The 24,280-nt window shown below is 45.1% G+C and overlaps 1 protein-coding gene across 1 annotated transcript in view; it reads left to right on the top strand.

Annotated features, from left to right (window-relative positions):
- The window catches only part of LOC131397498 (zinc finger protein 773-like), a 30,752-nt gene that overhangs the window by 1,103 nt on the left and 5,369 nt on the right, over positions 1-24,280 (top strand). Inside the window, exons 2-5 of the mRNA XM_058530468.1 lie at positions 4,845-4,971; positions 6,717-6,784; positions 21,505-21,540; positions 23,421-23,547. Coding sequence (XP_058386451.1) covers positions 4,845-4,971; positions 6,717-6,784; positions 21,505-21,540; positions 23,421-23,547 — 358 coding nt within the window. The remainder of the gene's footprint in view (positions 1-4,844; positions 4,972-6,716; positions 6,785-21,504; positions 21,541-23,420; positions 23,548-24,280) is intronic.

Here is a 24,280-nt window from a genome sequence, read left to right on the forward strand (position 1 = left end):
ATTTACAGTCAGTCAGAAGTATAGGTAACAACCTGGGCTTGCGACTGGTGTCTGAATTGAGTTGCCAAGGAGGGTATCGTTGGAACCTTCAACGTGAGCCTGTGGGTTAGAAGCACAGGTAACCACTTGGGCTTGCAACTGGCACCTGAAGTGGGCGAGAGGGCAGTCTTGTAGGACTGCACCCTTACCCCGTGGAATCTGATGCTATTCCCGATAGAGAGTGTCAGAATTGAGTTGAATTCTTGGACACCTTGCTGGTGTCTGAGAATTGCTTGGTGGTATGTGGAGAGCTCCTCCCATGCACATATTGGAATTGGGTCCAGGAACCTAATTTAGGGGCAGATCCAGATTTGAAGTTTAAAGTTGTTAAAAAGTGGATGGGAAATGGAGGCAGGGAGACTGGTGAGGAGGACACAGCGATAGACTCCAGAAGAGTTATGGTAGGGGCTGGACCAGAGTGGTGGCAGTAGAGGAGAGATGTGACAAGATATTGGATAGATCAGAAAGATAGAGTTGACAGGATTTCCTGCTGCATCAAATATGACTGTGAGCAAAAGTAGAGAGTAAAGACCATCCCAGATTTTTTTACCTGAACATGTAAGGAACGGAGATGAGGAAGACAGTGCAGTGAACAGGATTCAGGGAGAAGATTATGAGTTGTTGGACTTGGAGTTGGACTTGTTGTCTCAAGATGGAGATGTCAGAAGATGGAGACATCACATGGGTAGATGGACATAAAAGTCTGGAGGCAGGGGTGTTGGCTGGTCTGGGGCTTTCAAAAGGTTGGAGAGTGTGGACTGGACCAGGTCATAGCCTGAAGAAGACTGAAGAAGAGGAGAGTCTTAAGGTTGTTATTTCAGATGGGCTGTGTGGTGAGGTGGGGGGGCTGAGACTGGAGGGTAGGGCACAGGTAGGTGTGCATCCCTGTAACTCCTTCATAGAGTAGCAGTCCTGGTGTAGGATGAATTCTGGCCTGTGTTTGTAGAAGGGGAGGTCCAGATGGGGTAAGGAGCTGACCTGGGATGGAGATTGAGGTGTGAGTTGGTATCGTAGATTCTCCCCCCTGTAGGCTAAACAGACCCTCAAGACTACTCCCTGTGGAACAAAGCAAAGGTCAACGAGGTTAGTGGAGCAGCTGGGTCCCAGATGAGGGCACTGCTGCCTCACCTCCTGCCCTCAAAGTGAGAGGGGTGATCCATTGTCCAGTCAAGGGCTGCCTGCAAGTTCCCTTCAGAGGATTATGTTGCAGGCAGGCTGGTTGCTGAAAGGACTAGTAGCTGACCTGCCTGCTCAGTGCCTCCCTGTGACTCCTTAAGTTAAGCATATATGAAACAGTTATGGATTTAACCACTCTTGAACCAATATCCGTCTAAATATGTACACATAGGCAGGCAGTTAGAGATGAACGTATTGGGGCCGGCCCCATGGCTTAGCGGTTAAGTGCACGCGCTTCGCTGCTGGCGGCCCAGGTTCAGATCCTGGGCGCGCACCGACGCACCACTTGTCCGGCCATGCTGAGGCGGCGTCCCACATACAGCAACTAGGAGGATGTGCAATTATGACATGCAGCTATCTACTGGGGCTTTGGGGAGAAAAAGGAGGAGGATTGGCAATAGATGTTAGCTCAGAGCCGGTCTTCCTCAGCAAAAAAAAGAGGAGGATCGGCATGGATGTTAGCTCAGGGCTGATCTTCCTCACACACACACAAAAAAAGATGAACATATTGAATTAGTTATATTTATCCAAACACTTCATAATTGGTCTGTGTGTTTATTTACTTGTATTTGCTTACCGTGTAAAGTTTTATGTATTATATCCTCTTAAAACCTTAAAAAGTGGGAAAAATGCATGGCCACATTTTCAAAACACTCCCACTTCGTTTGCACTGAAAACATACACAAAACCATTGTGTGGACAGTAACAGCTGATACATAGTGTATACTACTTATGTTTGATATCACTGTCAGCCCCAAGAGTTGAAACTATTCTTATTCTCATTTTGCAGATGAGGGCACGGATGCTCAGGGAGGTTCCCGTTCTCCAGAATCACACAGCTACTAAGAGGCAGCACTGAGGTCTGAGGAACTCGGTTTAGACCATCAGGCTGAGATTGCTTTGCTCCAGGGCAAGACAAGGCTGGTGGCCCAGCCGAGCTTATAAGATCCTTCCATAGTTACCCATTTCTTCTATCTCCCTCTTTCCACAGGGTCCTATGGTGGTGGCAGAAATGGTTATGGACCCTGCACAAATGAGTAGAGGGTGTCCCAGGCTCTCACCCACCCCAATTATCACCTGATGGTTTAGGCGTCCCAGTATAGGGAATGGCGATGTTCTGAGACTTGTCACCTATTCTCCGTCTCTTGGGTCTGAAGACCCTGTGGTTCCACAAAGTCAGGGGTCCTAAGCTCAGTCCTGGGTTATAGGGATCAGTTCCATTTCTGACAACTGACAGGGAAAGATGTAACATGCATCCTGGGCACAGGATGCAGAATGTTCAAATACTTGCAGGTGAGACTTAATTGGGATGTTTAGGAAACTGCAACTTCCTGGTATATCTGATAAGATAGGGAGCGAGTTGGTGGGGCAGGAGGTCGGGGCATGCAGGGATCAGGCCAAGAATGATAGCCTTAGGTTCTGGGCCTCTAATCTGAGGACGGTGGGAGCTAGGGAAGGTTTGGAGCAGAGGAGTAATGTGATCTGATCCATATTTTAACAAATCCCTTCTGGCTACAGAGTGGAGCATAGACTATGGGGGTGAAGTGAGAGCGAGGTTGACCTATGAGGAAGTTACTTCCCCAGAGCAGGTGAGTGCTGGTGGTGGTGGGACAAGATTGGTGGCTGTGCACTTGGGAGGAAGGGTTGGCTTTTGGTTGTGTTTTACACAGAGCTGCCCACATTTTCTGATATAGAGAGTGAGGGAGCTGGGAGATGAGATGGAAGTGGAGAATTAGGGACAGCCCCAAGGTTTTTGGCCTTGTTTGGAAGAATGGATATTCTATCAATTAGGATGTAGGAAGTCAACAGTAGAAGGAATGTTCAGAGGAAATATGAGGAATCAGGTTTTGGCCATGTCACAGATGTTCCAGAGATTCCGAGTGGACGTGTCCAGTCGGCAGTTGGACCTACAGATCTGGAGTTCAGTGGAGGTGTCCAGGTTGGAGACAGCCACAATATAGTGGTTGGGGTGGGGACCCCAGTGAAGCTGTGGTTTGGATTTCAGAAGGGCGTCTTTATGTTATGGTGGTGGTGCCATTAGGGACAAGGTAGGGGAAGGAGGGGGCCAAATCTGTGTCTCCACTGGGCACCTGGATGGTGGTGGTGGGCGTCACAAACATAGCTGAGGAAGCACAGTGATTGTTTGTGGGGAGGTGCCTACCAGGAGGAGGGGAGAGAGTCAGAAAGCCTTGTGAGGAGACAGGACATGAGACGGATGCCGAGGTGTCTCCACAAAGAAAGTGAGATGTCAGTGAGGTCAGAGCAGGGCTTTTTACACCTCTATGGACTCAGCAAGGTTTTGTGGTGACCCTTGCCTGGATTGTTTCATTCAGGCTGGTAGATTAGTTAAGGGGAAAATGGGATCAGCTAGAAGTATTGCTAGTCTGGGGCTTTGCGTGAGGGTCAGGTGGAGAGAAAAGACCACTTAGGAAACAGCGTGTGCAGTGCAGAAGCAGGAGAGGCCAAAAACCTTGAGGTCCTCACAGAGGTTTTTGTGGCTGAGTTAAAGCAAGAAGCAGGGTTACGTGAGGAGACCTTCAAATGAGGGCTTGGTGCTCTCTGCTGCTGGGGACTTTGGCTTTCTGGGGCAAGACTAGGGCAGATTAGGGTGCTGGTTGCATTTGTCATGCACTGCCTGGGTTCCATGTGCAGACTGGCATGTTGGAAGGCCAAAGAAAGGCCTATGGTGTGGGCCTGGGGATTTTGGTGGAATTGGAGGAGTCAGAGTCATGAGGGAGATGAGTCCAATGAGTGATGTGGAGGTGAGGAGATGTGTGCATGGTTGGCCCAGGGCCCTGGCACTGGGCACTTAAGGGAGAATGACGAGACTGAGTTTGGTTGTCTGGGAGGCAAGATCTGGGGACCCGAGGGAAATTGGCTGGCAGGAGAGAGGTGGGGCCCTGCATGCCAATCCTGAGCTAAGTGGTACTTTGCTGCCCCCTCCTCACGGGTTTTTACTGTGTGCTGGACGCAGTGGTTGGTGGAAATGAGGAGAGAGCAGGCACTGGTGCCACCAGGACCTGGTAACTCTTCCACATTGGGAAGTTGAGGAGGAGAGTGAGGGAGGCATGCATGTGTGGGGGAAAGACTGAGATCCTGAGAGAAGTGTATGAATGATTGTACCCATAGGATTTTAATTTATGGACTTGAATGGGTAAGTGACAACACAGAGAGACCAATATTTGCTGAGTGTACAGTGAATGCCACGTCACACAGGGCCACGTTAGAAAGCACTGGATTTGGTCAGGAGGCAGAAGAAGGAGCGAGGGGAAACCTAGGCCAGAGTTTTTTTATTGGGGTTGCCTTGGAAAAGATGAAGAGAGTAAGGTGAAGAGCTTAGGATTGTCTGGTTTGCACAATTCTGCCAGGTCTTCCAGTTTAGGGGCTGTCCCTAGTTGTCTGATACCTGGCCCTGAGTTGATTTAGGGCAGAGGAAAAGTTGACTTGATGTGTGAGACTTAGTTAAGGAGGTGGTTCAGACAGTGGACTCTGAATCGTAGGGGAGCTATAAACAAATGTGGCTGTTAGTTGGGCCCTGTAATTGATGAATGGCAAATAGACAAATACAGAATTGAAGAAAACACAGAACAAGAAGCTGCTCATGGACTGAACTGTCCCCGTTTTTACAGGGCCATGTGGTCTTTGAGGACGTGACTATATATTTCTCCCAGGAGGAGTGGGGCCTCCTTGTTGAGGCTCAGAGAAGCTTGTACCTTGATGTGATGCTGGAGAACTTTACACTTTTGTCCTCCATAGGTAAGGCCCTCACACTCACCCCAGTGTCCTGGGCTGGACTCTGTTCTTTCCTGCAATGAGACCTTGGGTATCACTTCCTTTCCTGGTTTCCTGGCGTGTGTGTTATTGGTGCCAGGGCTGGACTGTGTGCACTCTACCCGCTCTTCCCCACGCAGCCCCTTCCCTGCTGCTCTGAGCCCTTGCAAGAGAGGGCTCAGGAGTCAGAAATCTTGAAGTTGTGTCTGAGCAATCCCACTGACCTTGCCTGTCCCTGGCTGGGTGACTCTGTTCCAATGCTTGGAACCTCTGTGTCCCAGGCCTTCCTCCTCCCTCTTGCTGACATACTTTGGGGCCTGCCTGTGCCAGTAATTTCAGGTACTGACCTGGTCACTACTTGTGGGGATTGTTTTTTTTAAGGACCGTCCACTGAAGTTCTTGTAACTTTAGAATGTGGGGATGTCATGAGGTGGGTGACTCGGTTTATGTTGGCCACTCCCTTTCCCTGTCTTTCCCCTAGGACTGGCCTCTTCCAGGCCCAGGTAGTTGCTCACCTTGAGCAATAAGGAGGGCCCCAGGTGCCTGACATGGTGGACATTACTTCTGCAACATCAGGAGAGGCTCAAGGGGCCGGCTCAGTGGCGTAGTGGTTAACTTCGCGCGCTCCACTTCAGCGGCCTGGGGTTTGCAGGTTTGGATCCTGGGTGCGGACCTACACGCTGCTCATCAAGCCATGCTGTGGCGGCATCCCACATAGAGAAAATAGAGGAAGATGGGCACAGATGTTAGCTCAGGGCTAATCTTCCTCACCAAAAAAAAGAGAGGCTCAAAAGAATGTGGTTCTGGTTCATGGGAGCTGGGAAATGGTGAGCTGTCAGAGCTGGGTCCCAATCACACTGGGCATCTGTCCTGTGTCCACCATCATGTGATGCCAGGGACAATGGTCACACCTCATTTCTACCTTTTCTTTCCCATTGATATTTGGATTCTGGCTTCTGGCCCAGACTCTCACCATTCCCGTCCACTGCTCCCTTTGCAGTGCTTTCAACATCTGACCTTCACTTAAGCTGTTGTAACATCTGCACATATCCTTTTTTTCTTTTCTTTTTTTTTTTTTTTTGTGAGGAAGCTCAGCCCTGAGCTAACATCCGTGCTAATCCTCCTCTTTTTGCTGAGGAAGACTGGCTCTGAGCTAACATCTATTGCCAATCTTCCTCCCTTTTTTTTTTTTTTTTTACCCCCCAAAGCCCCAGTTGTATGCCATAGTTGTATGTCATAGTTGTACATCCTTCTAGTTGCTGTATGTGGGACGCGGCCTCAGCGTGGCCGGAGAAGCGGTGCGTCGGTGCGCGCCCGGGATCCAAACCTGGGCTGCCAGTAGCGGAGCGTGCGCACTTAACCGCTAAGCCACGGGGCCGGCCCTGCACATATCTTTAAGTAGTCCCTGAACACCAGCTACTATGTCACAATCAGACATTTCTGAGCGCTACTTAGTGCTTATCAGTCACCAGCAGGCCTTTTTGAAAACCATTTGCAGAAGAGTGACTTGGAGACCCTGCCTCTCTTCCCTGCACTGTACCCTTTCCTTGTGTCCTTCCCCGTAGTCAAGGCTCTCCTATCATGAGCTTCCCAGGCCCAGCTCCACACAGTAGGCCCTCCTCTCACTGCCTCTTGTCTCCCTTGCCTGTTAGCAGTCCTGTGGACCTATTTGTGGGTGTATTGACACGTTTCTGATGGGGCTACCTTCATCGGCATTTCTCTGTTTACAGGTTGTTGGCATGGAGCCCGGGATGAAGAGGCACCTTCAGAGCAAGGTGTTTCTGTAGGAGTGTCACAGGTCAGGACTCCAAAGCCAGGTCTGTCCATCCAGAAGGCCCATTCTTGTGAGATGTGTGGCACACTCTTGAAAGACATTTTGTGCCTGGCTGAGCACGATGGAATACACCCCAAGCAAGAGATGTATGCATATGTGGCAAATCTTTCCCAGTACCAAAAGGAGCAGAGTAGAAAGAAACTATCCAGATGGGATGAGGGGAGGCCTTCATTTGTGAAGAAGTGCAGTGTTCACATGACAGGGAGGACCTTGACATGCAGTGAAGATGGAAAGGACTTCCCAACCGGCACAGGCCTTCTCCGGCCCCTGCTCTCTCATAGTGAGAGGAAGCCACACAAGAATACTGAGGGCAGGGGGACCTTTGAAAGTGGACAGAATGGTTACAAGTGCGATGAATGTGGGAAAGCCTTTCGCCACAAACATATAATTGTTGAGCACCAGAAAATCCACACTGGAGAAAGGCCTTATAAGTGCAGCAAATGTGGCAGGACCTTTATTATAAGGTTCCACCTGGTTCAGCACCAGAAAATCCATAATGAAAAAAGGCTTTATGAGCACCTTGAATGTGGAGGATTCTTTACACAAAGGTCTGGCCTCATAGAACACCAGAGAAATCACACTAGGCCAATGCCTTATGAGTGCAACCAGTGTGGAAAATGCATTAATGACAACTCCACATTCATTATTCATCAGAGAGTTCATACTGGAGAAAAGCCATATAAATGCAGCAAATGTGGGAAATTCTTTAGGTACAGCTCCACACTTGAGAGACATCAGAAAGCTCACACTGGAGAAAGGCCTTATGAGTGCAGCATATATGGTAGACTCTTTAGCCAAAACTCCCACCTCATTCAGCACCAAAGTGTTCACACCAGAGAAAAAACTTATCAATGTAGTGAATGTGGGAAATTCTTTATGGACAGGTCTACAGCCATTATTCATCAGAGAGTTCACACTGGAGGAAAGCCTTATAAGTGCAGTGAATGTGGGAAAGTCTTTAGATACAACTCCAGCCTCAGTAAACATCAGAGAATTCACACTGGGGAAAAGCCATATAAATGCAGCGAATGTGGGAAATTCTTTAGGTACACCTTCACACTCAAAAGACATCAAAGAGTTCACACTAGAGAAGTGTCATTTGAGTGCATTGTATGTGGGAAACGTTTTTTGGACAGCTCCACACCAGGGGAAGGCGTTTTGAGTGCAGCAAATGTGGAAAATTCTTTAGGTATAGCTCTACACTTGAGAAACATCAGAAAGCTCACACTGGAGAGAGGCCTTATGAGTGCAATGAATGTGGGAAAGTCTTTAGGCACAACTCAAATCACATTAGACATAGGAGAAATCATACTGGAGAAAGGCCTTATGAGTGCAGCGTATGTGGTAGGCTCTTTAGCCAAAACTCCCACCTTATTCGGCACCAGAATGTTCACACTAAAGAAAAAACTTATGGATGTAGTGAATGTGGGAAATTCTTTATGGACAGGTCCACACTCATCATTCATCAGAGGGTTCACACTGGAGAAAAGCCTTATGAGTGCAGTGAGTGTGGGAAAGTCTTTAGATACTACTCCAGCCTCAGTAAACATCGGAGAATTCACACTGGGGAAAAGCCTTATGAGTGCGTCAACTGTGGGAGAGGCTTTAGCCAAAACTCTCACCTCATTAGGCACCGAGAAGTTCACAGCAAAGAGGATTGCAAACTTTTTTTCAAAGAAAACTCTGTTCTGATTTAGCACCAGGAAGTACTGTTATGCAGGGTTGTTTTTTTTAATTTGTAGTAAAATACATGTAACAAATTTTACAATCTTAACCATATTTAAGTGTAAGGTTTGGTAAAAAGACAAAATCAACCAAGTAAATTTGAAGATATAATTGGATTTATTCAATGATTCATAATTGGACAGAATCTCGTAGCAAGCAGAGAGATACTCTGAGGAATTATACACAATGTAAGGTTTTTCTAGGAAGGAAGGTGAGGCAAAGAAGTTATTAGTGAAAGAAAAGAAAGGGTTATTTTGGGCCAGGACATCTCTGGGGTGGGGGTGAGGGTGCGGGCACAGCATAGGTTTTATCATGCAGATTGCCTCTTCTGCTGTCGGTATGGAGGGGGCCCACTGTACAGATTACCTCATTGGTACTGACCAGAAAATTCCAGACTAGTTGATTAAGATTATACTTCTGGGGAAGGTCAAAACTGCAATTAGCTTAGGTATTAAATCTAGGTTTGGAATCATGGGCTTTAGCACAGTGACACCATTTTGGGCCTATGGATTTCTTTTTAATAGTGCCCCCCTTTTGATTAGACTTAGCTTGACTGAGAGATGTGATCAAAATTTAAGGCATTAGCACCAATTTCAGCTGCCACTCTGTAGTTATCACAGCTTTGTCGCTCTTTGGTGTTGCTTAATCCCTGTGATATGGGTCACTGCCTTATGTGTGTAGTGAGTGTAGGAAAGCCTTTGTCCTCAAACATAAACTTGTTGAACACCAGAAAATCCACACTGAAGAAAGGCCTTATGAGTGCAGTGAGTAGGGAAAGGCCTTCATCAGAAAGTCCCACCTCATTTAGCACCAGAAAATTCACACTGAAGATAGACTTTTTGGGTACTGTGTATGTGGGAATGTCTTGACACAAATATCTGGCCTTATGAGTGCAGCAAATGTGGAAAGGCCTTCATTAGAAAGTCCTGCCTCGCTCAGTATCACAAAATCCACACTGGGAAAAAGCCTTAGGAGTGCAGCAAATGTGGCAAGTCCTTTAGGCACCGATCCAACCTTATTAGACATGAGAATTGACAATGGAGAAAGGTTATGAGGACAGTGCATGTGGGGAATTCATTAGGTACAACTCCAACTTCATTCATTTTCAGAGAAATTTCACTGGAAAAAAGCAATTATGATTGCAGTAAACTTGGGAAAATGGTTAGCTACAGCTCCACACTCATTAGACATGAATTCATATTGGAAAAATTCCTTATGGGTACAATGAATGTGGGAAGGCCTTTTTTCTAAGTCCTGCCTGGTTCATCACCAGAAAATCCACACTGAAGACAGGCTTTATGAGCACCATCAATGTGGGGAATTCTTTTTTTTTTTTTTTTGTGAGGAAGATCAGCTCTGAGATAAGATCCATGCCAATCCTCCTCTTTTTGCTGAGGAATACTGGCCCTGGGCTAACATCCGTGCCCATCTTCCTCGACTTTATATGGGACGCCGCCACAGCATGGCCTGACAAGCGGTGCATTGGTGCACACCCAGGATCCAAAGCCGGGCCACCAGCAGCAGAGCACCTGCACTTAACCGCTACACCATGGGGCCGGCCCCAATGTTGCAAATTCTTTATACAAATATCTTGCCTTATTGAACCGCAGAGAATTTACACCAGGCAAAGGCTTTATGAGTTCGACAAAAAGCAAGGCCTTTGTTAGAAAGTCTCACCTCATTGGTCACCAGAAAATCCACACTGGAGGAAAGCCTTGATGAGTGCAGCTAATGTGGGGGAATTATTTAGGTACAATCCAACCTCATTAAACTTCAGAGAATTCATGCTGGGTAAAGGCATCGTGAGTGCAGGGAATGTTTGAAATCCTTTACAGCTCCTGACTTAGACATCAGAGCATTCACACTGGCTAAAGGCCTTATGAGTGAGTGCAAGGAATGTGGGAGTCTTTAGCCAAAACTCCCACCTCATTCAGCACCAGGGAAAGAACTTGTGAGTATGGCAAATGGGAAAAATTTTAGCCAAAAATCTGTTCTGAATTAGCACCGGAAACTACTGTAATACGGGTCTGTTTGTTTTTTAGTTGTGGTAAAATACACATCACATAAAATTTACCATCTTAACGTTTTAAGTGTACAGTTCAGTAATGTTAAGTCCATTCTCATTGTGCAACAGATATCCATAACTCTCTTCATCTTGTAAAACTTTCTTAACTCAACGTTCTCGCCTTCCCCTAACCCCTTGCAGCCACCATTTTATTTTGTGTCTTTATGAATTTGACCACTCTAGGTCCCTCAGAGAAGAAGAAACATAAAGTTTTTCTCTTTTTGTGACTGGCTTATTTCATATTGCATAATATCCTCACGGTTCATCCATGTTGTAGCTTGTGTCTGAATTTCCTTCCATTTTAAGGCTTAATCATGTTTCCTTGTATGTTGATGCCACTTTTTCTTTATCCATTCATCTGCCCATGGACACTTGGGTTGCTTCTACCTTTTGGCTGTTGTGAATAATGCTTCTCTGGGTATGAGTGTACAACTATTTCTTTGATGACTTCCTTTCAGTTCTTTTTGTGTATATCCCAAGATGTGAAATTGCTGGATCATATGGTAATGCCATTTTTAATTTTTTGAGGAACTGTTTCCCATAACGGTGGCACCATTGTACATTCCACTAACTGTGCATGAGGTTTCCAGTTTCTCTTTGTCCTTGTCAACACTTTTTGTTCCTTTGATAGTAGCTATTCTAGGGGTGTATCTCATTGTGGTTTTGATTTGTATTTCTCTAATGATTAGTGGTGTTGAGCATGTTTTCATATGTTTTTTGTCTTTTTTTTTTTTTCCTGCTGAGGAAGATTTGCCCTGAGCTAACATCCATGCTGATCTTCCTCTATTTTTTAGTATGTGGGCTGCCAGTACAGCATGGCCTCTAACAGTGGTGTAGGTTCATGCCTGGGAACTGAACCTGGGCTGCCAAAGCGGAGCGCGCTGAACTTAACGACTAGGCCAGCGGGGCTGGCCCTCAAGCCCATTTTTCAATTGGGTTATTTGTTTTTTTATTTTTGAGTTGTATGAGTTCTTTATGTATTCTGGATATAAACTCCCATTAGATATTTGCAAATATTTTCTCTCTTTCCGTATGTTGCATTTTCACTCTGTTGATTGTTTTCTTTGCACAGAAGATTTTGATTTTGATATAGTTCAATTTGTCAATTTTTACTTTTGTTGTATGTGCTATATATCCAGGAAATAATTGCCAAGTCCAATGTCAGGAAGCTTTCTCTCTGTTTTCTTCTAAGTTACTTAGTTTTAGATCTTATGTTTAGGTCTTCAATCCATTTTGAGTCTATTTTTGTATAATGGTGTAGGGTGCTGTCCACCTTCATTCTTTTGCATGTGGATCTTCCGTTTTCCCTGTGCCGTTTGTTAAATGACTGTCCTCTCCCTACTGAACTCTTTTACACCCATGTGAAAAATAATTTGACCGTATATGTGAGAGTTTATTTGTGTGCTCTCAGTACTATTCCATTGAGGTATGTGTGTGTCTTATGCTAGTAGCACAGTATTTTGATATATAGTTTTAAAAAAATACCATCTTAACTCAGTTTTGAAGCCCTGGCAAGAGGCCAATTAGTTTCCCCTTTTTGGAGTAGCTGATTAATTCTACATCCCAAACATTTCCCTTATAGGGGTCTCACACTCAGGGCCACTCTATGACAGTCCTAATCACCCCAGGACCAGGGACCAGAAAACTAGACACAGCCCCTATGCCCCGTGTGAGAAATTATTTAAATCGTTCAATCCCCAGGGACCCTGAGAAACTGAGCTTGCTATACATAAGCTGCCCCCTGCACCTCCAGCTTGCTATTACCCTGTCTCTCACTACAGCCTCCTGTTGGGTCCTGCCTGAACTCTTGTTCCTAGATGTAAGTTAGGAAGAGTTTTGCCTTTCATCTATTCAAGTGGCATTGTGTTGTGACCACCATCAAAAGAACCTTTAAATCTTATAAAACAGCTACACACTGGGAAGGGTACTGTGAGTGCAGTGGATGTGGGAAAGTCTTCAGCCATTAGCCTGTCCTCATTCAGCACCAGGAAGTTCCCACTGGAGGTAGACCTTAGGAATGCGGACAATGTGCCGTTGTCAGCATAACTCAACAGAGCAAAGCTCTGAAGATTAGCCTCTAGGAGGGAGGTATCAGCTAGAAACTGCACCTCATATATCCAAACATCCACACTAGGGAGATTCACACTAAGTGCCAGGTATGTGGGAAGCTTTCGTGAACTGCTTTGCACTTTCAGACCTGCCTGGGGCCCTTGATGGAGTTCTGTCACTACCAGTGTCTTACAGAAGCCATCCTCCTCCACCGGGGAGCCACAGTGTGTGTCACTCTAGTCTATAAAATGGTCAGGAAGAGCAGGTTGCTGTGCTCCCTCGCTTTATCTGGAGTATGCACCAGTCTTTTGAGCCCTTTGGCAAGGCCTCATTCCCTCCCCCCTGACCGGTTTGGGTGTGGACATCACCCAGCTTTGGACAAGAGGACTCCAGCTGGCTTTGGCTGGCAGCTTACAGAGGTTTCCCTTCTTCAGAGGCATTATTGTCTCGTGATGTTTGTGATGCGTTTTTGCAGCCACTCTCCTTCACCCCAGTGGTTTTTGTGGTAATAAAGGTCTTATTGTTTAAGCTATTGTTTAAGCTACATTTGCTCTTTGGCTTCTACTCACTGTGTTCTGTGGGTGAGAACAGAATTAGACTCTGCCAGAATGAAAGGGTGAATGGGTTTTGTTGGGCCGTCTATTTGTGTTTTAGAGGAGATAGGAGGATAAAGAACAGCTCTCAGTTCAGATTTGGCTCAATTTGCATTGCTGCACGAGATCTGGGAAAGTTGATAGGACTTCTGGCCCAAATTTTGTGCCCTGGATGCAAAGGTTATTTGTGGTTCTGCAGTCAGCTTGAGGATGGGGCAGTTGCCTTGACACTTGTCGTTGTGTTTAGCAGCAGAATGAGTTGGGTCGTTTGTACTCAGAGGGTGTCCCATATTCCTGGCATTGCTGAGGATATCTATCTCCCCTGACCTCCCTGGGAGCCATGTGTCCTGAAGTAAAAAATGTAGTTATGTGTCCAGGGGTGTAAGACTTAATAAGGCCCAGGATGGGAACCATATTCTGTACTGAAACTTGTTGGATTATTGGAAGTGGGAGAGACTGCAGCAAAGTAGAGTGGATGAGCCCCTTCCAAAGGAGTATCCATAAATGTCCCAGTAACTATGACGATGTGGGCTGAAGTTGTACAGAACTCCTTGGGACTACATTGTGTATGTCCTGTAGCCATTGTCAGGGCCAGAGCAACTAATCCAGAGGTTTTATGGATTCCTGTAGCCTCCCTAGGCTGTTGCCCTCAAACCATAGTTGTACAGGCAGGAACCTGTTAGTGGGTTCTACTGAAGCAAATAGATTAACACCAAGGGAGATAGAACCTATCAGATAGGGTGTGTGTCCCCCTGAAAAACTACAGAAGGCTATAAATTGTCATATGGGATTGGGGAAATTTGTTGCTCTCCCTTTGGCTATTCTGTCATAATCAAAGATATAGCATCTAATTTTCCAAGGGTAAGTGAGGATCTGTGTCATGTGTTAGAACTTTCTTGTCTATAAACAGGAAAGGTGCTTTTAAATTCTGACAATTGCCTGTGTGAGAGAGTTTAAAGTAGGAGAGTGGAGTGAGCTAAGGAACTTAAAGTTCAGTTACGCATGAGGTGGTTATCAACAAAAATTTATGAATCATCTACCTCCTACACGAGTTTCTACTAAAGCATCTTTTAGGTTTTACTCTTATTTGAATACTTTTCCTAACAGTGCCTTCAGTGTATGTCTGTGTGTTGTAAAAATTCTTACAGCATTTTTTTATTGTTAATTATTTTCTTATTGTGGTAAAATATACATAACATAAAAAGAGGCTGACCCTAATCAGAGCGACCATCCCACTCACCTAGATTTTTGTAATAGTCTTATAAATGGTCTCCCAGCTTCTAACAGTTCTCAGCACAATAGTCACAGTAATTCATTAACAACATAGGTTCCGTTCTGTTCAGATCCTTGTCACAGCTCCCCAATTCACTTAGAGCAAAATGAAAACTCTTCAAAATGGCCTGCCCTGCCTACGTGTCTGGCCCCTAGAACATCCCTCAGCGCATCTCTTTCTACTCTCGTGCTCACTCACCTGGTTGAACTTAGTTTACTGGAAGGGAACAAACATGATCTGAATTTAGTGTCTTTGTTCTGACTTTCTCTGCCTGGAACTAATTCCCCAAGATAGCCACAAGGATCAGACCTTCACTCCTTCAATTTTTGCTCAAATGCGTTCTTACTAATGAGGTGTTCCCTTAATAATCTATTGAAAACATTTTTTAAGTTGCAAAAATATAATTCTCCATTTACTAGCACCCTTTCTATTTTGTTTTGAATATTTTTACTCATCATATGTAAAAATATTACGTAATTGACTATGTTGTCATTAATATTCATTGTCCATCTCCTTTGACTAGAATGATGACCTCATGAGGGCAGGGGTCTTGGACTCTTTGGATCCACATGTGTCGCATGCAGCCACAATTGCAACTGGAATGCAGTCGGCATTTAATGAGTATTTATTAAGGAGGGAATAAATATACCACAGATGCCCTGTTCTTTTTAGCATCCGGCAAAGCTGTCTGCTCTCTTTAGATCTCCCTGCAGGCTGGTATTGCTCAGTGTACTCAAAAAATGATTTAAATAAATAAATAATCACAATTTAGGAAGCCATAACCTCATGCTAGCCAGTTTCCTGTGTAAACACGTGCTCAGCTTCAGTCTGTTACTTCTCAGGCTTCAGTGTTCCTTCAAACTTCAGAGATCCTAACCTTGTTGACGTGGCCAGGAGCTATTTTGGCCACCAACTTTGAATAACTAAATAATCATTGATTTCAGCAATTTCAACATTTCACAAATATTTTTCTGAGATAATCTCAACTCCCCATGCATTGTCAGTGCAATTGCAGGTGAAATTGTATTTACTTCTGTCAAATGTAAAAATAAAATAGGGAGTTATTTTGCCAGCCAAAAGAGTATATTCAGGAATACCGGAGGAAGTGCAATTCAGGTCATGCAAACTATGGTGAACCATAGGCAAGTCTGGAGAACAAAGGAGAGGGGCTTGCTTTTAGAGAGGAAAGGAGGGAGTTGGGAGAGGCTGTTTCCAACAAAAGTCCATCGGAAGAGAGGGAGATCCAGGGTTGTGACAGTGTCTCATTGGCTGTGTGTGGTGATTTCTCATTGGCTGAGTTGTTGCTGGGCAAGGAGAAAAATCTTCCTTCACCTGCTGTAGTAAAGTAAGCTTCTTTCTGTTTGGGGATGTAAGGTAAGCTTCTTTCTGGTGCAGTTGGCCAAAGGCAGCAGCGAGTGGTAGTGCGTGAGAGCTTCCCCTTCCTACTCCATTTTAAATGAGGTTTCCCTTTCCTCATTTTCACGTTTCCCAGCAAGGAAAGGAGACCATGTAATCCAATCCTTTGTCTCAGGGTTCAGATACCCCCTTTCCAAATACACTCAGACTGTGACCACAGAGTCACTGTCCTAGCAGAAAATGGCATGTGGTAAGTCACTCTTTTCAGACAGGTCTTAGCTTTTAAAAAAGAATACATATCAGGATATGGAGTTTGGAGTAAGAAATATGTCGGTCCTTGAGTCAGACACAATCACTGGCTCTACGTTTTTTCTGAGGGAACCAGAGACTCAGCTCATTGCCCACCTGTCTCAGTCTGCCCCGCATCCCTCCTCGGCCTTGCGCACCACGGCCCAGCCTGGAGGCTTTGCTTTCTTCACACTGACCTAACAGTGCAACTCATACAATTGATTCTAAAGCTTCAGTCTGCGTGTATTGAAGAGGAATAAGAGAATATTTATTAGATCCCAGCTATGGGAGGATGCACTTTATGTCTGAATGACAATATGGTATCGTGTCCCCATTTGGTTTGTAGCTTTGGGGAACATCTGAAATAACATGTTTCCGTACATTTCTGTGATCAGTGCAAACTACAGTCCACGGAAATGTGGGTGCGTCCCCTTTAAGAACAGTGAAACCCCCGCGCGGTCCTCAGAGCCTCCAGACACCCCTTCCCCGCACCCACAACAGTGCTGGCGGGACACTAACCGGAGATCCGGAGCGCCTCGGGTTGCCGGGGTCGGTGGCGCTGTGGGAACTACATTACCCGGAAGGCACTGCGGCGTGCGTCGGCAGCGCTGGGCCAAGGAAGGCTCGGGAGAGGCGTCTCCGTGCGAGCGGACGGCGTCTGGGCGGGCCTTCCGGCGTCGTCCTTGGGTGACATTTTGTAAACCGGTTCTGTCCACCGGTCGGAGGTTTCGGGTTGCTGGGGGGTCTGGGGTGACGGGACCAGGAGAGCGCTGCGTCCCCTGCCCTGAGCCGTCACCCAGGCTGCCCCGGTCGCGGGGTCCGGCTGCGGGCGGCGGTGCCTGGCCCCCCGCCCCGCTCGCCCGCGTCTCCCGGCCCCGCTCCTCTGACAGACTGCGGTGGTGGCGGCCGCTCGGATTCAGGTAAATGCTGCGCCCTCCCGGCCCTCACCCGACTCTTCCTGTTTCGCATTAAAATTCGAGATTTGATATTGTTCTTACCGGTGTCGCTTTCATGTTCATATTTGCTTACCCCAATCATTTCTGTCTTCCGAATTTTGAAATATGACGCGTGAAGAAAACCGCACAGAACTTAACGCGTGCGGTGGAAAAACCACCCTAAAATTAGTGTCTGTTTACTGCCCGGGTCCAGAAATGGGATACAAATAGGACCCTAGAAGCCACCTGTGCAGTCCTTCCAGAACAAGTATGCTATGTTTCCAGTAAGCATTTCCTTGCTTGGTAGTTTTACCACGTATGTGGGAAATATTCGACGAACGTAGTTTCGCCTGTTTTTAAGCTTTCCCTGAATGGGAGCATGTGGTCAGGATTATGATGTGTTTTACCTCATTTGCACAATATATTGTGATCTTACCCGGGTTTTTCATGTCTATCCGGTTCATCTTTTGCGCGGTATTCTGTTGTTTGGATTTAGGAATAAAATACCTTTATTCTCCTGTTCAAGGCTTTTCTTTATGTTTTCTGCATGTATAAACATTGCTATTGTAGCTATACCTGCTGTGTGTTCTGGCGTATATAAGCACACATTTGTCTACCATATATGTTAAAGACAGGAATTTCTCCCCCACAAGTAGTCAAAGGTTTAAATTTACTTTGTAATGCCAAACTATTTTCCCAAAATTTTAGCAGTCTATACACCCACTAGTAGTTCATAATATTTACTAATTTCTACAGTTGGCGATGTTAGTAGCCTTACTAAGTTTTACCAATGTGATAGTTTTGTTTTAATTTGCATTTTCTTGATTACCATTAAGATTAAATTTGCATTTTTTTCCCCCCGTGAGGAGGACCAGCCCTGAGCTAACATCCAACGCCAGTCCTCCTCTTGTTGCTGAGGAAGACTGGCCGTGGGCTAACATCCGTGCCCATCTTCTTCCACTTTATGTGGGACACCGCCACAGCATGGCTTGACAAGCAGTGCATCCATGTGCCCCCTGAGATCTGAACCCGAGAACCCTGGACGCATGCTTAACTGCTTGTGCCACCGGGCTGGCCCTAAATTTGCATTTTCAAAAAAGTGTTTGTTTGCCATCTGGAATTCTTATGTACTACACAAGCTCTTTGAACTCTTTTTGAGTTGATTTTTTTTGGGGCATTAACTTGTTAAAATTTTTATATCGTTTACTTATTTATATACTAACTTTAACAGTTATAGAGGTTTCAAATTTTTTTTTCAATTGTGTAGTTTGCCATATCATTTTTTATAATAAATTATGATAATAGGAGCCTTTTATTTTAATGTAGTTGGATTTATTATATGTCTTTATTGCGATGCTTTTTATCTTTGATTTGAGAAATGTGTGCTACAAATGTTTTGTTTTCTATTGTGGGAGATATAATTGTTGTCTTCCCAGCTAAGCCTACCCAGCTGAAATTACTTTTCTGCATCATTTAAAGTGGAGGTCTAGAAGTCTAAATTTATATTTTGCCATTTAGATAGACCATTGCCACAGAACAATTTATTTAAAAGCTGTCATTTCTAGAGTTCTTGAGCACCACTGCAGCCACAAATCAAGATCCACACTTGAGCTCTGTAGTTTCTAACATTCGTTTTTTTAACGTTATTTCTACGCCACTGTGCCAATATCACCCGGTTTTCTTATTGTAGCTTTATAACGTCATAATCTCTTTTGGAGCAATTACTCTAATCTTCTATGTTAAAATGACTTTTGTTTATTCTTTATAACCTTATGACTTTTTAGAAGTATTTCCTTGAGTTCCAAATTACTTGTGATTTTTATACTTGTAACTATTACTGGCCACTTCCTGTGAAACAAGTATTGTAGCATAATTTCATGGTCATTTTGTATTAGAGCAACACCAAGCATACCAGATTAATCATTGATACTGTCAAGAATGCATTTTTATCCATTTTTTTGGATGACAATAAAACTCATTTTGTTTCTCTTACTTTCCATACTTATTCTAGGACCTTACTGACTTGATTATCTTTTCTCATTTGAATATCTCCTCCAAGATATTCATCCTGCTGTTCTTTATGTGGAAACATTTTTAAAGCATGTACTAAGGTTTTTGCTTTATTCTGAGTCTTTTAGCACTTTGACGGTATTGTCTCTAATGCTGCACTTCTTTTATTTTGAGAAGTCTGAGTTTTATCTTTGACAAATTTGACAAATTTATTTCTTTGTCCCTCATTGTTTTCTTTTCCTTTTTGTTTTTTTGCTTGAGGAAGATTCGCCCTGAGCTAACATCTGTGCCAGTCTTCCCCTATTTTGTATGTGGGTTGCCGCCACAGCATGGCTACCAATGAGTGGTGTAGGTCGGCGTGCAGAAACTGAAGCTGGGCCACCGAAGCAAAGCACAGCAACTTTAACCTCCAAGCCACAGGGCCGGCCCCTCATTATTTTCAATATGTTGGGGTGTGATTTTTTTTCCATTTGCTTCTATGATATTTTTTCTCTTTCTTAGCTCTTTATTTTGTTTGACTGCATATTTTGGGATTCCTTCTGGCTAATCGTGCAGATTTCTTTTTTTTTTTTTTAATTTTTATTTATTTATTCATTTTCCGCCCAAAGCCCCAGTAGATAGTTGTATGTCATAGCTGCACATCCTTCTAGTTGCTGTATGTGGGACACGGCCTCAGCATGGCTGGGGAAGTGGTGCGTCGGTGCGCACCTGGGATCCGAACCCGGGCCGCCAGCAGCGGAGCGCACACACCCAACTGCTAAGCCACGGGACCAGCCCTAATCATGCAGATTTCTAAATTGTGATTTAGATTTGTTTATATTCTTATCATCCAATTGAATATGTTCTTTGTAGAAATTATTATATTGTTTTGTGCCATGTTACTAATTTCATTTTTAGCTCTTTGATGAAATTATGATACTTATTTTTATTATGCTTATTCTTCTTAATCTATTCCATAGTTATTTTTCAACACACACTTACATATTTAAATTTACAGCTTTACAGTATACACACACTTAAAGGGTTTTTATTTTTTAAGTGGTTATAGTCTTCTAGTAACATTTATTTTACTGTTAAATTATCGTCTTTTGGTATTGCGAGAGAAAATGATTAAGGTATTTTGCTAAAATAAGGGGCAAAATTTAATCATTGTAAGAATAAAAAGTTGGGGCTGGCCTGGTGGCATAGCAGTTAAGTTCACACACTCCGCTTCGGCAGTCTGGGGTTCACCGGTTTGGATCCTGGGCACGGACCAGTGCACCGCTTGTCAAGCCATGCTGTGGCGGCGTCCCATATAAAGTAGAGTAAGGTTAGCTCAGGGTCAACCTTTCTCAGCAAAAAGAGGAGGATTGGCGTCGGATGTTAGCTGAGGGCTAATCTTCACACACACACAAAAAAGAATAAAAAGTAATAATGCCTTGAAACTCTAACAGGATGTTTAGAACTCAAGAAGATATTTCTGTTTTTATATAATGAGGTTGGACCAGAGGTTAGGTCCTAGCTTGTTTCCTTAAGTTGAAACAGTGAGAAATGAAGTTTAGTTGCCCCAAACTGCTAGAGGCCAAGCACCTTTACTGTGATTCCAGCAACAACCCCTTTATTGGAGATTCATTTTGAATGTGTGGTCAGTATATGGTGGTTCAGTTCTCTACCACAGGAGTGAAAAACATATAGGAAATTAAAGGTATGAAACAGCATTCACAATAGCAAATCAAACAGAAAAGAATATAAATAATATTTATGGGAAAATTTGAACATCAAAAAATATGAATTAATATAAAAAGTACATATTCTTGAATTCTGTTATTTAATGTGTTATAAATAATTTCAAATCTGTCAGAATTTACTTAGATCAAATTTATGACTTAACCTGTGAATTAACCAAGTTGGAATGTTGGAGATTTTCATAAATTATTCAAAATTTTATACAAAACAATAATTTATAATAAAACCACAGTGAAATTTGAAAGGAGGTATGAAAAGGAGTCACATGCCTGACCAACAAGCTACAGGAAGAGAATTTTGATATGTGTGGCATAAGACTGTAATGGTGTTATATGACCTTCCACAACCATTTCCTCCCGAACACCATCCCTTAATCTTCTGGCTCAATGGGCTCCAGCCATACAAGCTCATGGATGCTACTCAAACATACCATACCTGACCCTGAAGGACTTCGCATCTGTTTTTCCCACTTCTGGAAAGCCTTTTTTCAAAATACCCACATGACTTTATAGCACAACTCCATAACTCCAAAACTTCTTTTGTACGCTTTATTTTTCCCTTCAGTATTTATCTTCACCTAAAATATAAATGTTTCACTCACGTGTCTTCTTTTTTGTCTGCATCCCCGATGAGAGTAAAGTAACATGGCCCTGCTCTTCCCACAGGTTCTTTCAGCAGAAGCACTTATGGACCCTGTACTGGTGAGTGTCCGGTGTCCTTGAACTCTTTTGCTGCCACTCTTCCTGCCTCTGGCGTCTGGAGAACCTAGAGAAACCCTAAGCCCAGGTTCCTTAGTCCAGGCCAGAGGTTATATGGCAAGATACCCAATTTTTGGCAACCAGTGGAGTGAGGTCTGAAAAGTTGTCTTAGGTACAGGGATCAGTATGTACAAGTGCTTGGAGGTGAGACTGAGATGGTGGAGTCAGGCTTGGAGTGGTAGCCTGAGAAGTTAGGTTGCTGTCCTGAGAGTGATGGCAGCCCTGGAATTTTTGGAGCAGAGGAGAAAAGTGATCTGACTCAGGTCTTAACAGGCTACCCCTGGCTGCAGAGTACAGGGCAGACTAGGGGAGAGGGAGACCATCAAGGAGGCTACTGCAGTCATCCAGTCATCCAGGTGAGTATTGGTTGTGGCTAGACCAGAGGGATAAATGTGGAAGTAGAAGAAATATTTGGCTTCTGGAATTGTTTTTAAAGTAGGGCTGACCAGATTTTCTAATGTGGAGGGTGACAGACAAGTGAAGGAGTCACAGGTGACTCTGAGGTTTTTGCCCTTAGCATCTGGAAGGATGGAAGTGCTGTCAACTGAGATGGGAAAGTCAGTAGTAGGAGTACTTTTTAGGAGAATATTAGGTTTTGGCCACATTGAGTCTCAGATGTTCCAGATACTCTCAGGTATAGGTGATGAGTAGAGAGCTGGACATGTGGGTCTGGAGTGCTAGGGAGGGCTTCAGGATGGAGACATCCAAAATGTGGCACCTGGTGTGTGGACCAGGGTGGAACTCTGGATCTGGTAACAGGATGGGGCATGTTCAGGTCCTGGTGGCATTGCCATTAGGGGACAAGGGAGGAGAGGGTGGGTGCTGTGGATAGTCTCTTGCTTGGGCAACTGGTGGGGGTGTCACAAAGATGGACAAGGAAGAGTAGTGGTCATTAGTGGGAAGGTATAGGAGGGGAAAGTCCAGCAGGTGGTCAAGGATTTTCTGGGGGAGTGGACGTGAGATGGATGCAGAGGCAAAGCAGTAATGGAGGTGAGGTCATAGGGAGATCAGGCTGGTGCTTAGTCACCATTCTATGCACTCACCAGGTTTTTGTGGAGGCTCTTGTGGGACTTGGGGAGTTTCTGTCAGAATGTCAGATTAGCTCACCTAAAGTGTATCAGCGGGTGTCGGGTTTGAATATGTGTTATGGGGACAGAGATAGATGTAGATGAGGAGACATAATGTGCAGCATAGAAATGGACTGTGACCAGTGCATGTGGTTCTGGGTGACTAAGGTTGACGCCAGGAACAAGGCCAGGTGGGGCAGCATTCTGAGCAGGACTGGAGGCTGCCATTGGAGGTTTGGGGTATAATGGGGTCCTGTTGGAAGTGCCAAGCACTTTCTGGATGCCATGTGCAGAAGGGTATGTGAGGAGGCCAGAGAAATGCCAGTATTGTGGGCCAGGTGGTAGTAGTGTTGGAGATGTGGTCCAATGAGTGATGTGCATGTGGGGAAGGAGTGTGAGTTAATTGCCCTAGGACGTTGGTACTAGGAGTTTAAGAGAGAAGGATGTGCCCAGGGTTGGTTGTGTCTGGGAGGCATGATCCTGGGGACTCCCAGGCTATTGTCTTGCAGGAGAAATGGGGTCCTGCATACCAGGTCCAGAACTTAGATGGCATCTGTCTGCCTACCTACCTGTTGTTGCTGAGGGTTGGACCCAGTGATCAGGGGAGCATGAGGAGATACTGGGTACCACTGCTGTCTTTAGTTGGGGAGCTAGGGAAGATGATAGCAGGGAGTAAATGTGGGCTGGGGTTGGGGGTAGTTACGGAGTCCTGGAGAGAGAGGCTGCTTATGGACACAACTGTCCCCACCTTCACAGGGCTCTGTGACCTTTGAGGATGTGGCTGTATACTTTTCCCAGGAGGAATGGAGGCTTCTTGATGAGGCTCAGAGATGCCTGTACCGGGATGTGATGCTGGAGGTCTTTGTGCTTTTTGCATCATTGGGTAAGGCCCTCACCCCGATGCCAGCATCCTGGGCTGGTCTCTACCTTTCTCGTGTTTGTTGAGTGCCCTCCTTTCACAAGTAGCTCCAACACCAGCTGTCCTGAAGCTTTTGTGGGTAGAGACTTCGAGTTAGTCCAGTGGATCCCATCTGCCATGGCCACTCCCTGCTAGGTTGACTCTCTAGATCCATACTGCCTCTGTGCTGCAGGTTCTGCCCCTTGTAGCTGATGTTTCCTGGGGCCTGACTGTACCAGGAGTTACAGGGACCCAATATGGTCACTCTTTGTATGGCCACTCAGCTGTTTCTGCAAGGCCCTCCTCAGAGATTCCTTGTGTGGTATTATTTTTCTTTCCTGAGGTTGTTTCGGGGTTGGTTGCCTTGGGCCAGTGCTGACCACTCACCTGTCCTGTCTTTCCCTTAGGACTTGCATCTTCTAGGTCTCATGTTGTTGTCTAGCTGGAGCTAGGAGGAGAACCCTGGGTCTGTGACAGAGTGGACATGACTCTGGGCACAGCAAGAGGGCCTCTGAGTGGGCCTGGCCCTGGTGGTTGGCATCAGGGGGAGGTTGTGTTATTACAGCCGGGTTCAGATCATATCAGGAACACGTCCTGTGCTGAGGCCAGTGGGTATATCCCTCATTTCTATCTTTCCTCCCCATTCTTGACACTTTGCCCACCTGTCATTTCTACTCTCGTGAGTGACCCAGGATTATCCCTCACCTCTCTGCCTTCC

The sequence above is a fragment of the Diceros bicornis genome, chromosome 34, assembly GCF_020826845.1.
Source record: "Diceros bicornis minor isolate mBicDic1 chromosome 34, mDicBic1.mat.cur, whole genome shotgun sequence".
NCBI lineage: Eukaryota > Metazoa > Chordata > Mammalia > Perissodactyla > Rhinocerotidae > Diceros > Diceros bicornis.